Source organism: Kryptolebias marmoratus, linkage group LG3 (genome assembly GCF_001649575.2).
Source record: "Kryptolebias marmoratus isolate JLee-2015 linkage group LG3, ASM164957v2, whole genome shotgun sequence".
Lineage (NCBI taxonomy): Eukaryota > Metazoa > Chordata > Actinopteri > Cyprinodontiformes > Rivulidae > Kryptolebias > Kryptolebias marmoratus.
The window spans coordinates 29,020,102-29,033,863 of record NC_051432.1 but is presented as its reverse complement, the minus strand read 5'-3'; the positions used below and the strand labels follow the sequence as shown (position 1 = coordinate 29,033,863).

The 13,762-nt window shown below is 37.7% G+C and overlaps 1 protein-coding gene across 1 annotated transcript in view; it reads left to right on the top strand.

Moving 5' to 3' along the window:
* sorcs3 (sortilin related VPS10 domain containing receptor 3) overlaps positions 1–13,762 on the top strand; it is a 205,812-nt gene that overhangs the window by 150,239 nt on the left and 41,811 nt on the right. The window contains exons 8-10 of the mRNA XM_017433896.3: positions 3,964–4,053; positions 4,366–4,545; positions 12,658–12,804. Coding sequence (XP_017289385.1) covers positions 3,964–4,053; positions 4,366–4,545; positions 12,658–12,804 — 417 coding nt within the window. The remainder of the gene's footprint in view (positions 1–3,963; positions 4,054–4,365; positions 4,546–12,657; positions 12,805–13,762) is intronic.

Genomic DNA, 13,762 nt, shown 5'->3' with positions numbered 1-13,762 from the left:
TTCACTAAAAAGCAACCTTCAGGAGGTTTTTCAACAAAACTTAAACCTTAGCCTGATTACTGTTAACTCAGGGTAATTCTGCATCCTCAGTGAACTACAGAACATTTCTTGGTGAATCCAAAGAAGCGTACAGCGTTTGTTAAACCAGCTAAGCCCCACTTCCATCATTTGAAGATCACCTAAAGTTACTTCTGGAAATGTTGAACCTGCTTTGTTTTTCAGGTCATCAAATGATGATTCTTCCAAACCTAAAACTGCATCTCTCATCTTCAACTACACCAGGTTTTAGCTCCATATCTGTAAAATGAGTCCAGTTAGAGCCATCTTTGTGTTTTTTTAAGATCAGCTGGCTAAGATGCTGATTTGTTGCCCGATTTGTGGTGTCAGGACAAATGTTCAGACAGACTTAATCCTTCTGTTGATGCTGTTCAAAGCCACACATTATGTTTAAAACAAAAACATTATGTCTGTCTTTTTTAGTGCATGGAGCACACTGACAGAAAAGACAAAAATAATTAAAAAAAACATTAATGAGACAACGTGACTTGCTGTTGATGCACATTTTTCAGGCTGTCTGCAGGTTGAAAAGAATCAGCCTGTTTTCTTTCTTCACAGATTTAATTGATTTGTACTTCAGACAATCCAGACTTTCATTGTTTCTGAAAAGTGTTCAGTTCTTTGTTGAAAAAGATGATATCAAACAAAAATATTGTTTATTTGCTTCCCTTTTGTGCTGTCACACACAGATAATTGTTATATAATAAATAACTTTTCTTTGAAGAAAATAAATGAATAAATTTCCCCTCAAATGGACATTTAATCCTTTTTTTGTGACACCTGACTGGTTTTAATATTCATCCAGTCTCTGCCTGTTGTGTCATATTTATTAGGATTTGTGTGACAGAAAAATCGGAAATGGTAATATTCTGAATTCCAAATAATACAGATGCAATTTATGCTTTATATTTTAATTTTCTCCACTGCAAGCATATTATTTACTTTGACATTGTGCAAATGAGGTTTGGAGCGTTTGAGAATTGACAGTAAAAGTCGGGATAATTCCACGGCTTGGCCACCAGAGTTATTCAAACCAGACCCCAAAAACGTCTGTTAAAAGTGTTTAAAGCAGGTCAGTTTGAGGCTAAAAATCATCTGTTTGGGTTTTCCAGTCAGTGATGTACCTTTTAAACATGTTTACTAAGCAAAGTAAACCCAATTCATCACAAATCATTGACCAGCCCGGAAACCTGAATCAACCCTCGGAGCTAAATGTGTTTTCCAAACGGGCTTTCATGCCACTGAATAGATTGGTCTAACATTATGGAGGACAGCTGAAACAAAATTTTTACTTTTAGTGATGTTTTCAGTGTTTTATTCAGTAAAGAAAAGTGGTGTGTCAAATATCTCCTTTCTTGAGTTCTTCCTCTGGAGGTGAACTCACCCCTACAGCAATTCGGAGGAAGAAATAGAGCCGTTCTGCAAAGATCTTTCAATCCTGTTTGACCTCTCCCAAAGTCTTTCAAGTGAACTTAAAGGTACTCAACCTAAACCTCCTCTTCTCTCCAAGCACCTCCACATTTTAACACGTCACAGACAAAAGATTTGAGAAGGGATAGGGGTAGGAAAAAAAAAAAAATCAATCATACCAATTCCTCTTAAAGTTCAAACTGCTGCTGGTTATCTGGCCATCGATCTGCTGCTCCCTCGTTCAATTGCATGTGGGAATGTTCTGTGGTGCTCACAGCTAGGCTGCTATATTTCCTCTGAAAACCTGTTTTCTCTCCTCTGAGCACAGAGCACTTTACAAGATCAGTAACAAAATCAGCTTTGTCATGCAGCATCGATGCTCAAATCGCTTCTCCTCTGCAACGCGCTGCAAGTTGAGACTTGGAGGGTTTTCTTTAATGAATTTTATGTCAGTATTGATCAGGGGGAAAATTGGGTTATGAAGCTGCAGAATCATTTTGTTTGTTGAGTCTCAGATGTTTGAGTTTTGTTGCCTCGAGGCTAATGACACATCTCCGCCACCCGCCACCCCAAACAGACTCCTCACAGCTTGGAGACGGACCATCAAGAATGATTTTTTTATTCTTGAAACAGCAGATGAGACTTGGTTAGGCAACTTAAAGATTTCTCTTGACAAAGAATAATGAGACTATTGATTGTCCTAAGACATATTTACCAAGGTCCACTTTGAAACCACCAAGTGCATTGACACCTGGGGAGAACTGCATTCTCTGAATGCAAACTGAGAAACCACTACTTTAATGACTAAAAAAACGCTTTGTGGATAACAGTGAATGCAGCCTTATGATGAGATCCTGCAAAGAAAGATAAAGGTGACTGTAGACTTCCACCCACTGCTTTCACTGATTAAAGATAATATGATAACTTACACAAGAGGCTACGGTATCTGGTGTTGTTGCATTTACTCAACAACAGAGCCCCATTACAGGAAGCCTTCTGAAAATCAGTGCAGGTCTATAACATCATCCCACTGTAAAAAAGTTCATTTAAATCAGGTAAAATCTAGCAATCCCCTTTAAGTATCATTTCATAATTATTCTATTTACTTATATAAAGTTAATTTACAATAATAATAAAAAAAAAACAGTCTACAGTGTTGACAGCCATCACTTTGTTCTGGTTGGAGTAAGAGATGGCAAAATATAACTGAGCAGGTAATGAAAAGGATTCAGATTTCTAAAACAAGAAGTCTGAGACCAAGTAATGTCCATCCGTCCGTCCATCCGTCCATCCTTGGGTTGCAGAGGCAACAGGTCCAGATGAGAAACTCAAACATCTCTTTCCTCAGAGACACTCTCCAGCTCCTCCTGGTGGATCCAAAGGTGTTCCCAAGCCAAAAGGATAAACGGTTTCTCCATCTGGTTCTGGGTCTGCCTCAGAGTCTTGTCCCAGTGCAACATGCCTGGAAAACCTCCAGAGGGAAGCATCTTAATCAGATGCCTGAACCACCTCAGCTGACCACCCTAGAGGAAGCTCATTTCAGCTGATTATATCCAGGACCTCTTTCTTTTGTTCAGGATTCATGCTTCATGACGACAGGCCAGCACTGTCTTTACTGATGAGGCCCCAGTCGACCGATCCATTTCTCGCTCCATTTTGCCTTCACTCTGAAACAAGACGATACTTAAATTATGGAAGGTACACCTTCAAAAAAACAAAAAAAGTACTTTCTAATAAAATAATACCTGGAAATGTATCTGAAAAACAGACATTGAGACAATTTAAAAACATCCAGAGTTGATTACAGCTACAGAAAACAATTAAATGACCAAAGATTTTACCGTATAAATCATGGTACCAGTGAACTGCAGCAAACTCTTTACTAACAGACTAACCGTTGAAGCAAACTGTAGACTTTTAGCTTTATATTTCATAAAGCCTTTTTTAATCGTACTTTTTAGTTCAGTCACATACAGTCAAATTTTCTCAGGGGAACTTTTTATTTGACAACAACATTCCACATCACTACAGGGCAGAAATCTGTGTCCCAACAAAAATAAAAGAATCAAAGCATCAATGAAGGAAGAGTAAAATAAATGCTGCAACCTTTGTAAAAGCTTTTTCAGATCCTAAAACCTCTAAAGAACGAAACATTTTTAAAATAAGTCTTGAAATTAAAACATAAACGAAATAACTCTGCCAAATCAACGTTTTCATATTGAGACAGAAATAAATGAAAGTTTAAGGCAACTAGTTTTATACTCGAACCATCTGAATGAAGGTCATATTCTGTGTGCCAGTCTGAGCTCCCCGCTTTTAGAAATGGTTTAAAGAAAAGGAAAGACCTTTTTATTCTTCGCCGTCATGGACTTTTCAACAATGTTCTCATAATAAACCACTTACAGTCAATAAACACAATTTCTCAGCACAAAGAATCCCCTTCGGGTGATAAAGAGAAATATTTCTAAAATATGTGTTTATTGAATTATTTTGTAGGTTCCTACATCAGGACGAGCCACGTATTATGTGTCGTACAAGAGGGATTTATTTATACAAATCAAGCTGCCCAAGTATTCCCTGCCCAAGGTAAGCTGCAGAACATCTTTCTCTATTTCTAAATGTCAGAGCGACTTAATCGTTTACTTTATTAAGTCATTTTATAGACTTGAAAGATTGTTGCTGTGAAAAGAGAGGAAGTTGGTTTTCTAATAAAAGCTTTAGTCCTTTAAATGTCCCGGGGACTGAGTGGGAGACATTGTCCAGTATGTCTGCAGCCATTTATATTCACACCACAGCGTTGATCTTATGACCAGTCCCACAGGGTCAACGTGTTGTAATCTATCACCCCTGCGCCTTCAGTCATAACTCCTCCTAATCTCTCCCGTTGCTCCCTGATAGGATTTACACATTGTCAGCACTGACGAGAAGCAGGTCTTTGCAGCCGTGCAGGAGTGGAACCAGAATGACACCTACAACCTTTACCTGTCCGACACCAGAGGCATCTACTTTACCTTGGCCATGGAAAATGTCAAGACCACCAGGGGCATTGGCGGGAACCAAATGCTTGACCTGTACGAGGTATGCACTTGATTAAATTTGCCTTGCTGCTGGGTCAACATCCAGAGAGGTTTTAGGAGTTAAATTTATGGGACAGTTACTCTTTTTTTAATTTTTCTTTGGGGTCAACCATAAAATGCTTGTATGTGAGTGAAAGTCCACAAACTAATAACAAACTGTTCTCCCAATCAAAGCTGCAATTAAAACAAAATATTCAAAACCATGGGCTGCATTTTAGAATAAAAATCTAAATGATATTGTGAAAAGGATCTGATCCAGCCTTTCACGGAAGCAGTTGGAGTGTAATACAGTATTTTAACGACTTAAACTGAACTTCTTAATGTGCTCTCAAATTTAAAGGAAGGAAATTGTCATCATTAAAAACAAAGTTGTTGGGAAAAAATGTGAGAAGGTAAAAGCTGCAAGAAATCTTTGAGGCCTTTGCAGCTTCATTTTCAGTGTGATTGTAAACGTGAAAATCTTCTTTTCTGTTTTTACAGTTTTACTGTTTTGTTTTCACCAGAAAATATGTGAATCCTGTTAAACATTATTTCATTCTAGAAACATGTTGAACAATTTGATTCAGAACAACAACAAAAAAAACCTCTTTTTTAAAGTCAGGGGTGTTAATTTGTGAAGCCTCCTCCTGGTTGTTGGGTTGTAGATGTTTCCTCAGAAATGTAATTTTTTTAACTCATTCAGTACTGAATGAAGAGTAAGGTGGTGTCAGATGACGTATTCATCCACAGATTTGCTGTTGGTCGGTTTGTGTAAGAAGCTGTGGTCGTCCATCTTCCTGACAGCAGAGAGAACAGAGACGGCTCACTGCAGCGGAACTGGACTCATGCTTGTTAGCTTACTGGCTACCTACTGTATGTGTTTGCATTCATAGCAGGAGAGTCCCCCCCGACACACACACACACACTCCCCTGTGAACCTAGTTTATCACTCCCACACTGGCAGGTGTGATTGAGAGAGTGAAGGAAGGAAGTGAGATATTGGCCAGCTGCAATAGCAGCAGGGTGGTAATTAACAATGCCATTACTTCTCCTGCCCAGAATGTGGATATGTGCACAAAGTGTGAGTGCAGCTCCTATTTCCATGCAGCAGAAGTTTATTTCTGTAGGCCGAGAGAAAACAACACTCCACAGCTTAGGAAGACACAAGCAAATAGATAAAAACATCTCAATCAGTCTAAAAAAGAGCACCTGTGCTGGACAACAGAAAAACAGATGAAAAAATGCAGAAGTTTGTTGGCAAAACAGACACTGCCATTTTATTTCCTTCATAGTAAAAAGTACTGCAGGTGAATTATTACATACTTTATGTATTTTTGTTGTCTGAAACCTGCTAAATCAGGTTTGAACTCATTCTTCCGCAGTCCTGATGAGAACCCTGATAACAGATGTGTTTGGAAGGGGCGAGGGGATCCCCCGAAGAGTCATTTCCTGAATTTGTGGCCCACATTTTTTTCCAGACTGACAAGCCCCTTAAGAAAACCAGCTGCAAGTCCTGACTCTAATATTTCCAGTGGGAAAAATGAACATGAGCTCAGATTCTGATTGATTCTTTTACAGTATCTCTAAAGAAACATTTCGGACTCATTTCACACACGACAGACACCTTCTGACTTTAGCTCCTTCAATTTCAAGCAACTAGGACAACACTCAAAAAAATATTTATCATAAATGTCAATTTCTGCTTATGAAAACAAATAAACTTATCTGTAAAGCAGCTGATTTACAATAAATGTATATTTAACTGCCTCGTTCATCAATCAGATCTTCACAGCAGACAGACTCTGAACATCTGAAGGGAAATATTAGACAAAAGTTACACAAGTCACACATCATGAGAACAATCTAAACAATTAAACTGGCATTTTTCAGACCAACTATTCAAAATAAACTGAACTTTGAGCTATGAATATCTCCGTATGTTATCACAAAATTTAGAAAGACTCAAACTTCTTGACTAAAGCCAAATCTCTGAGCCTCATAAATAAAGCTGTGAAAATAACCGAATTATAAACGGATTTAAAAATGTGAACAATGCGATGGGATTGGTGCGGCTGAAGGAGGAAATAAAGAGTCTAAGTCTGACACCTCAAACAAGCTTGAAGTGAAAGAGCATCTTCATTTTTACTCACCTTTTAGCTTTAGCTTTAAGACTTTTAGTTTGCGTTTTGCTACTTTTAGCTTTCAGCTCAGTTTCAGCTTCTTCAGTCTTTCAAAACTCAAGATTCACACCACATTTTTACACAGAATGTAATTTCTTTATTTATAATTTTGCACTTGGCACTTTGTGTACTGCTTGTTAATTGCGAGTCAGGTTTTTTTTAAATTGTGTTGTAATTTTAAAACCATTAAAGTGCTTTTAATGTATTTGTGCCCTAACAGCAGCTCCTCTCTTGATCTTAACTTGAACAAAAGAGTTCGACTCTGCTCTCTCTGATAAATCCACTAATTACACAGGGTAGGATGTGAGCCATGGAACTTATTTACTGTCGTTGGACCCTGACAAACCACATGTCCCACATTGTTGGAGAGAAAAAGATGCAGCTTCGTGTCATTCCTCTTCTTAAATGTGGCTCACTTTGTTTTGTTTTCCAACCACTGAAGAGAATAGATTGTTCCTACTTCACACAGAAAATTGCCCAATTATCTCCTAAATTAGAGGGATTATTTTATTGTTAGTCAGACTGAAGAGTAATTTCTGTAATCATGAGCCTTTGTTGAGAAAACTACCTTCGTGTTGACATCAGGGCGCCATGTAACCCGTTAAACTTCGTCTCCGTTTGAGATCAGCAGGTGTCAGAGGTTCAGCCCATCAACTGTCAGTTAGGTTTTCATGCTATTAACAGCTGAATGATTGACTGAAGACATGAAGTGGGTTGTTGTTGACGGTAATAATCAGATGCTGGTACTGATTATGATCCGACTCTGTTTCTTTGTTTTTTTTCTGCCAGCACACTTGAACTCACAGAGCCAACAGAACAGCAAATGAGTCACAAAATGTATCGCTGGTTTGTCTCCCTTTAATAATTGGTGGCTCCCTGCTGTTCTGCAGAGAAATGAAATGCATCTTCCACAGATCAGCAGCAGAGTTTGTAAATGATTTTTATTCCCTGATTTCAGTGACAATCTGCTCATCACAACAGCAGCAACAAGCTAATGGGTGAAGGAGCTGTTGAGTCATGCTCCAAGGACATTTTTAAAAGTAAAAAAAGAAACTCATTCTGCAGAATTCAGCTTGTTGCACTGATGTTTTCATAGCAACTATGACTAAAAGACCTGAAATGTACTAAGGACACCTGTTGAGATAAATCTTTAGGGGTTTAAAGAGCCAGCTATAGTTCTCTTAGCTGCTTTAATTAAATAAACACTTTGATGGCAGGTTGTAAAGTATCATGTATTTATTAATTCATGACCTGAGATGCAAAGCTCTTGTGCACACTTCATGTAAACTGTTGAAGCATTAGGAAACCCACATGACTCGCTTTCTGCCGATTCAAGTTTCCCACCCAGACAGAACTTTTGAAGTTTTGCTTTTAGTTGGAACTTTACTTTTCAGTTCTGCTTTCACATGCCGTTTGATCAATTTAAGGCAGTAAAAACTACCTATATTAGGCTGAAATTCACCAAGTTTGTATTTTATTTTGTGTGTGTTTCTTATTCAGTAAACACACACACACACACACACACACACACACACACTAGAAGCTGGCACACCGAGTCAGATGCATTTTTTTATGGGATTCAGGTATTAAATGGAGATATCAAGCAGTGAAATTGATTTTTCTGGTCCTCGCTGACATTTTTACAGTAGAAAATGAAGATTAAATGCTGCTTCCATCAGATTTGGCATAAAGATTAAAAAAGTTTTACCAGGAGCTATGAAATCATGCAGAAATTTTACAATTTCTGCAGTCCAAACTTCTTTTTTACGCGGTTTGTCAAAAAGTGCCCGGAGCTGAGAAACAATGCCTATCTGTTAAATCAAAAGTTTATCAAATAAATTTCAAAAGGCAACACAAAACAAATGAAAAAGTCAAACCTGTTTGTAAAATCATTAACACAGAATGTAAATGAGTTTTAATGTGACATGATGATTTATTTGTCAATGTGCAAAAATCTCAGGTGGCAAATAAAAGCCAGGTGTGGATGTGTGGTTAGGACACATTTAATAAAATCTGGGTCTGTGGTGCAGATATGAATCTGAAACAGAAGACAACTTTTGTTGTTGGTGAAGATATTAAAGCACGGAGTAAACATGACAACAACTTCTGCTGCAAAACATTTACAGCTGAGTCAGCGATTCTGCAAGCTTCACTCAACTAAAACTCCTGATTTGCTTCTTTTAAAGTAAAATACTTTTTAGTGAAGAGCTTCGACTGATTCACTGCATGTTTTTAATCTGTACCGAAGGAACTAAATTACTAAGCAACAGGAGTGAAAAAATAATCACACTTGGGTACATTCCTCAGGTTTGGTATATTTTTTCCTTGTTTCCTTTATGCAATCATGCAAAAAATATACCAACATTTATAATTTGCATTTAGGTATAAGTAAGTATATAGCAGAAGGTTTGGATGTCAAGGAGAGCTGTGGCCTTTACTTTGTTAAAATATAAACAGCTGAAATAAGTTGTTGGTAAAAAGCTGATGAGGTGGTTTCTAATAAAGACCATACAAACATTAATTTAAACATCCAAGGGTTCTATTACTTTCAGTGTGAGTTTAGACCAAAAAGGTTATTGGAAGAAATTTAAAACATCTGGAAAGCAGCTTTATATTTAAATTCTGTGTTTGTGTAGACTTTTCTTGTTATGCTTAATGTGGTTTTAAAATAAAGTCTGAGTGCCCAAATGAATATATCCATTCCAGTCAAATTTATTTCTTTAAAACAGATCTTGCTAACATAAATTATGTTTTATTGTTTGTTTGTTTTCTCAGGAAACAAAACATGATAGCAGAAGGTGTGTTAATGGTAGAGTGAATCTTTTGTACATAATTAATTCCTTTAAATCCCCTTGACATGATCTAACAACAAGGATGAAGCACTACTGTATGTCAGGACGGCTACGAAGTATACATCTTATATATTGTTTGGATCTAAAAACAAATTTGTTTTTCATTAGATCTGTGCAGAAGCTTCCTTTGTCCATGTCACTAAGACTGGATCATCTTTAGTACATGTCTCATCCTGTAGCTAAATCAAAAAATAGGCTTGTAGTATTATATATTTATTTATACATACATGTAATATCAAAGATATTACAATTTACATTGGGGGGAAATTCAGCTTGTATTGATTCTTAGATGCATTATTTGCAATCCATTAGACTTTTTTTAAAGTGCAAACAAAACCGAATCATGCTCATCTTCCACGTAGGTAGGTAGGTAGGTACATTTATTTATATAGCACTTTTCAGCACAAGGCGACTCACGTGCAATAAATGCTGAGCAGTCATCTCCTGCCTTGTTTATCTGTCTTATTTAAAACCTTCCTATTTTAAAAGAAAATTGTAATATGTCAAAGTGTAGAGCTGAAAATGTTGTAGAGTTATATTTTAGAGAAAGATTTACAGAGAACCATCTCGGCTCAGTCACAATATTAACTTAAAGGCTAGCATGCCTTGAAAAAAAGAATATAGCCTGCTGTTTGAAACTAAAATCATCTTGAGATGATAAAGTTGTAGCCAAGTTGGTCAAATCTAGACAACATTTAGCTGTCGCTTAGCTGTGGCAGCCATCTTAAATGGGGTTGACTCCAAAAGGTACTCAGCTGTTCATTTATATTTTTCTGAAAGTTTCAATAAAATCCATCCAGTGGTTAATGAGATATTTTGCTAACATTACAGATAAAAAACATTATCTTCCAGCTTTGCTCTTGGCAGCAGGCGATAATAAAAATACAGAAGACTAAAAGTATGATTAAGTTTGGTCCACTTACATTTTTAGGTTAAAATCCTGACTGATGGTTGATTCAACTGTTAGCATTTATTAAAACCAGCCGGGACTTCCTGTCTTTGCTCAGAGGCTGCAGCAGAATCGTCATGCTTCATTTTCTGTTCCGTTTCCTCTCAGCGGCTGCAGAAATTGCCATCGCGCACTGACAGAAACTTTAGAGCAAGCCGTGCTGTGGAACAGGAACCTTTGCCTGCGTTTGTCACTGTTTTGCAGAGAGAGAAGTGTAGGTGTCATTGATGGATGGAGTGAAAGGCGTGCTGCTGGACGACCATGTTTTTTATGTTTGTGTTCAGGTGTATCTGTGTAGGAGAGAAAAGAGAGTAGGTGGAGGTAATAAATAATAACTCCAGCGATTGACATGTCAGGCTGGATAAGGATGGGGGCACCCTCATTAGCCGCATCCATCTTGAGCGCCACGTTTCTATGACGATGTCAAATGTACTGCCTATTAGTGCCACTTATAGAGACGTGTCCCTGTAGAGAGGGAAGCACATCCGAGTGGAGGCCCTCGCTTTGGCAACCACTCGGAGGGACTGTCCATTCTGCTGCTTATCATGCTTGGGTTCACCGTAGGGATGCATCTGTTTCCTGAGAGAGAAGCATGTGAGGAGATTAATGCAGATGATGATTGCCAACCGCTGAAGGCGATAATGTTTTTGCCTTTGTTTGTTTACTGTATTGTTACTACAATATCTTGTGAATGGATTATAAAAAGAAATATTCAGAAAGTTTCCATCCAGTTGGCATCTGCAGCTGAGTAACTTTACAGCACAGCTGATTTAAATTTGTACTATGTAATAAAAAATAAGCCATAACACATTTTACATTGTGAAATACAATATATCTGAAGTCGTTTCATATTTAGACCATTTTTTTTAAAGGATCAGTTCACATTTTCTCATAATTTCTCATCCCTGCAGCTCAAATTAGCCACATTAGTTAGAGACATCTAGATAATTAAAAGGCATTTTCAGTGAGCCTAAAAAATTAAATTAATGAGCTCCAAAGGTTAACATTATTCTTAGTTAGTCTGCTCTGTTTGCTTTGGTTGCAATGCATTATGGTCCGTTTCATTTGCACTGATGAAGTTTAGATCTCCTGTATGCTTCGTGTACTGGACCACCTGACCGATTTCTAGGGCACTGTATTGTGTGTGATAAATGTGTTAAAACTTAGGTGAACACAAAAATGTCTATAACTCTGTTTTTACAGATATTGAGCTAAAATTGGTGTAAAAGTAGCTGAATATTGTCCCAATATTGTCCCAATACATACTATTGTGTACACAGTTAACAATAAATTTACCTAAAATATTTACCTAAAACCTTGGCAATGACTGTTGGAGGCAACCCTGTTTGTCTGTTAGCAAAATATCTCATAAACAACTGGACAAATGGCCACCACAGCTAATTGACCTTAACCTACACTTAAATGGCTGCAGCTCAGTGAATTTCATGGATATTGAGCTAAACTTTGGTGCGGTAGTAGCTGAGGTTCATTCACAGTACATACTGTTAACACTAACAGACTGTGTGATGTTTCATAAGATTGCATGAGATTACACAAAATGTTATTTTCATGTTTGACCAAAATGGCTACAACTTTGTCATTTGTCAGGGTAAAATGGTCTTAATTTAAAACTCTAGCATGAAAGGTGGAATCTTTTAGTTTGGAGTGTTTTTGTGAATGTGGCCTTATTTTACTACGTTCAAGTTGTCAGAACACAACCATCTAACCGTTCTGTGCACGACATGTTCAGAGTGACAGGTTCTGACGGCTTTGTGAGGGTCAAGTGTTTTGTGATTTAGCTGTGACTTCTGTACGCTTGTCGTGTTGTACTGTTTGGATTGCTGTAAGGATGTAATTACAGATAGCACTTCACACAATGAGAACCTGTAGCTGACTCTGCTGACAGTGTCTGCAAGATTGTCAGCAACAGAAGGAAGAGATAAGCAATTCATTTGCATTTAACTGGTTGTGGAGTCTGCTGCGGCTGCATTACACAGAAATACATTTTATGATGAGAGCGCTGGGGAAGCTCTTTCATCACAACCCAACTGTCGGGAGAATTGGCAGCGGTGTTAGATGAAAAGTGCCATTTTGTTGTTTGTGTTTGAAATGTAAAAGAGGATTCTGAACTGTTTTGAATGTCTGTCCATCAGGTGGCTGGAATTAAAGGCATGTTAATCGCCAACAAGAGACAAGACAGTCAGGTTAAGACCTACATCACCTACAATAAAGGCCGGGACTGGAGGCTCCTGCAGGCTCCTGCTGCCGACCTGGACGGGAATGACATCCACTGCATACTGGTAAAATACTATGCTGCATGATTACTGGAGCGCAATCCTTAATTCTGCTTCTGTTTACAGTGATGTGACGTTAATACGACAGGTGGAAATGTGCCAGGCATAATTAGAGTTTATGATTTAAAGTTAACAGCGTCCCTTTATTGTGAGGCAAACAAATAATAAGCCATTAGCCATAATTAAGCTACAACTAACCTAGTTTTACTTGATCTCGCAATATGTTTGGCATCTGGTTGTATTGCACATCTGTCAGTACAAACCTGTTGCTGAAGGGCACACCTGAGGGTGCAGTCATCGTGAAAAGAAGCAGCAGGACTGTAAAACTCAATTGCATACAGATCAAATTGGCTATAGATAAAAAAAGGAACAGAAGATTCTCTGTCATAGCCTGTAGTGTTTTAAAATCATTCATATTTTACAAAGAATAACCTACATTTTAATTCATTTGTGACATGAATGAACATTTTTATAATGAGTCTGTGGTTCTGCACGTCCTCTGAAGCAGCATGAGGTTCACAGAGTGAATTATGGTTGCAGCTAAAGTGAATTGGACTTTTTAAAAAGGTAACTTTTAGTTATTCAAAGTTTGTTTGCTTTTCTTGACCTCACAAACAATAGTGTGTGCCAAAACTGGCAACAAAGTGCCTGTCATGTGGGGGAGTTTTTTTTTTTTTATGTGCCGCTGCTACAACTCTTTGTCTCGGCTCCACCTGCAAGCCTCACACCCATTGGCTGGACCAACCTTCTCCAGAGTTCTTGTCAATCTTCACATGACCACAACATTGTGTTCTTTCAACAGTGATTGTTAGGTTTAAAAGAATTATTAATGATTGTCTTCTAGTTTAAATAGCTAAAGTTAGTCCTCAAAGCTTTTTGCTTTGCAACAGCTGATAAACTCTTAAAAAGAATCTTGTTTATTGTTGTTAACCCATCCGAGTTAAAGCATGATTTTAGTTTACAT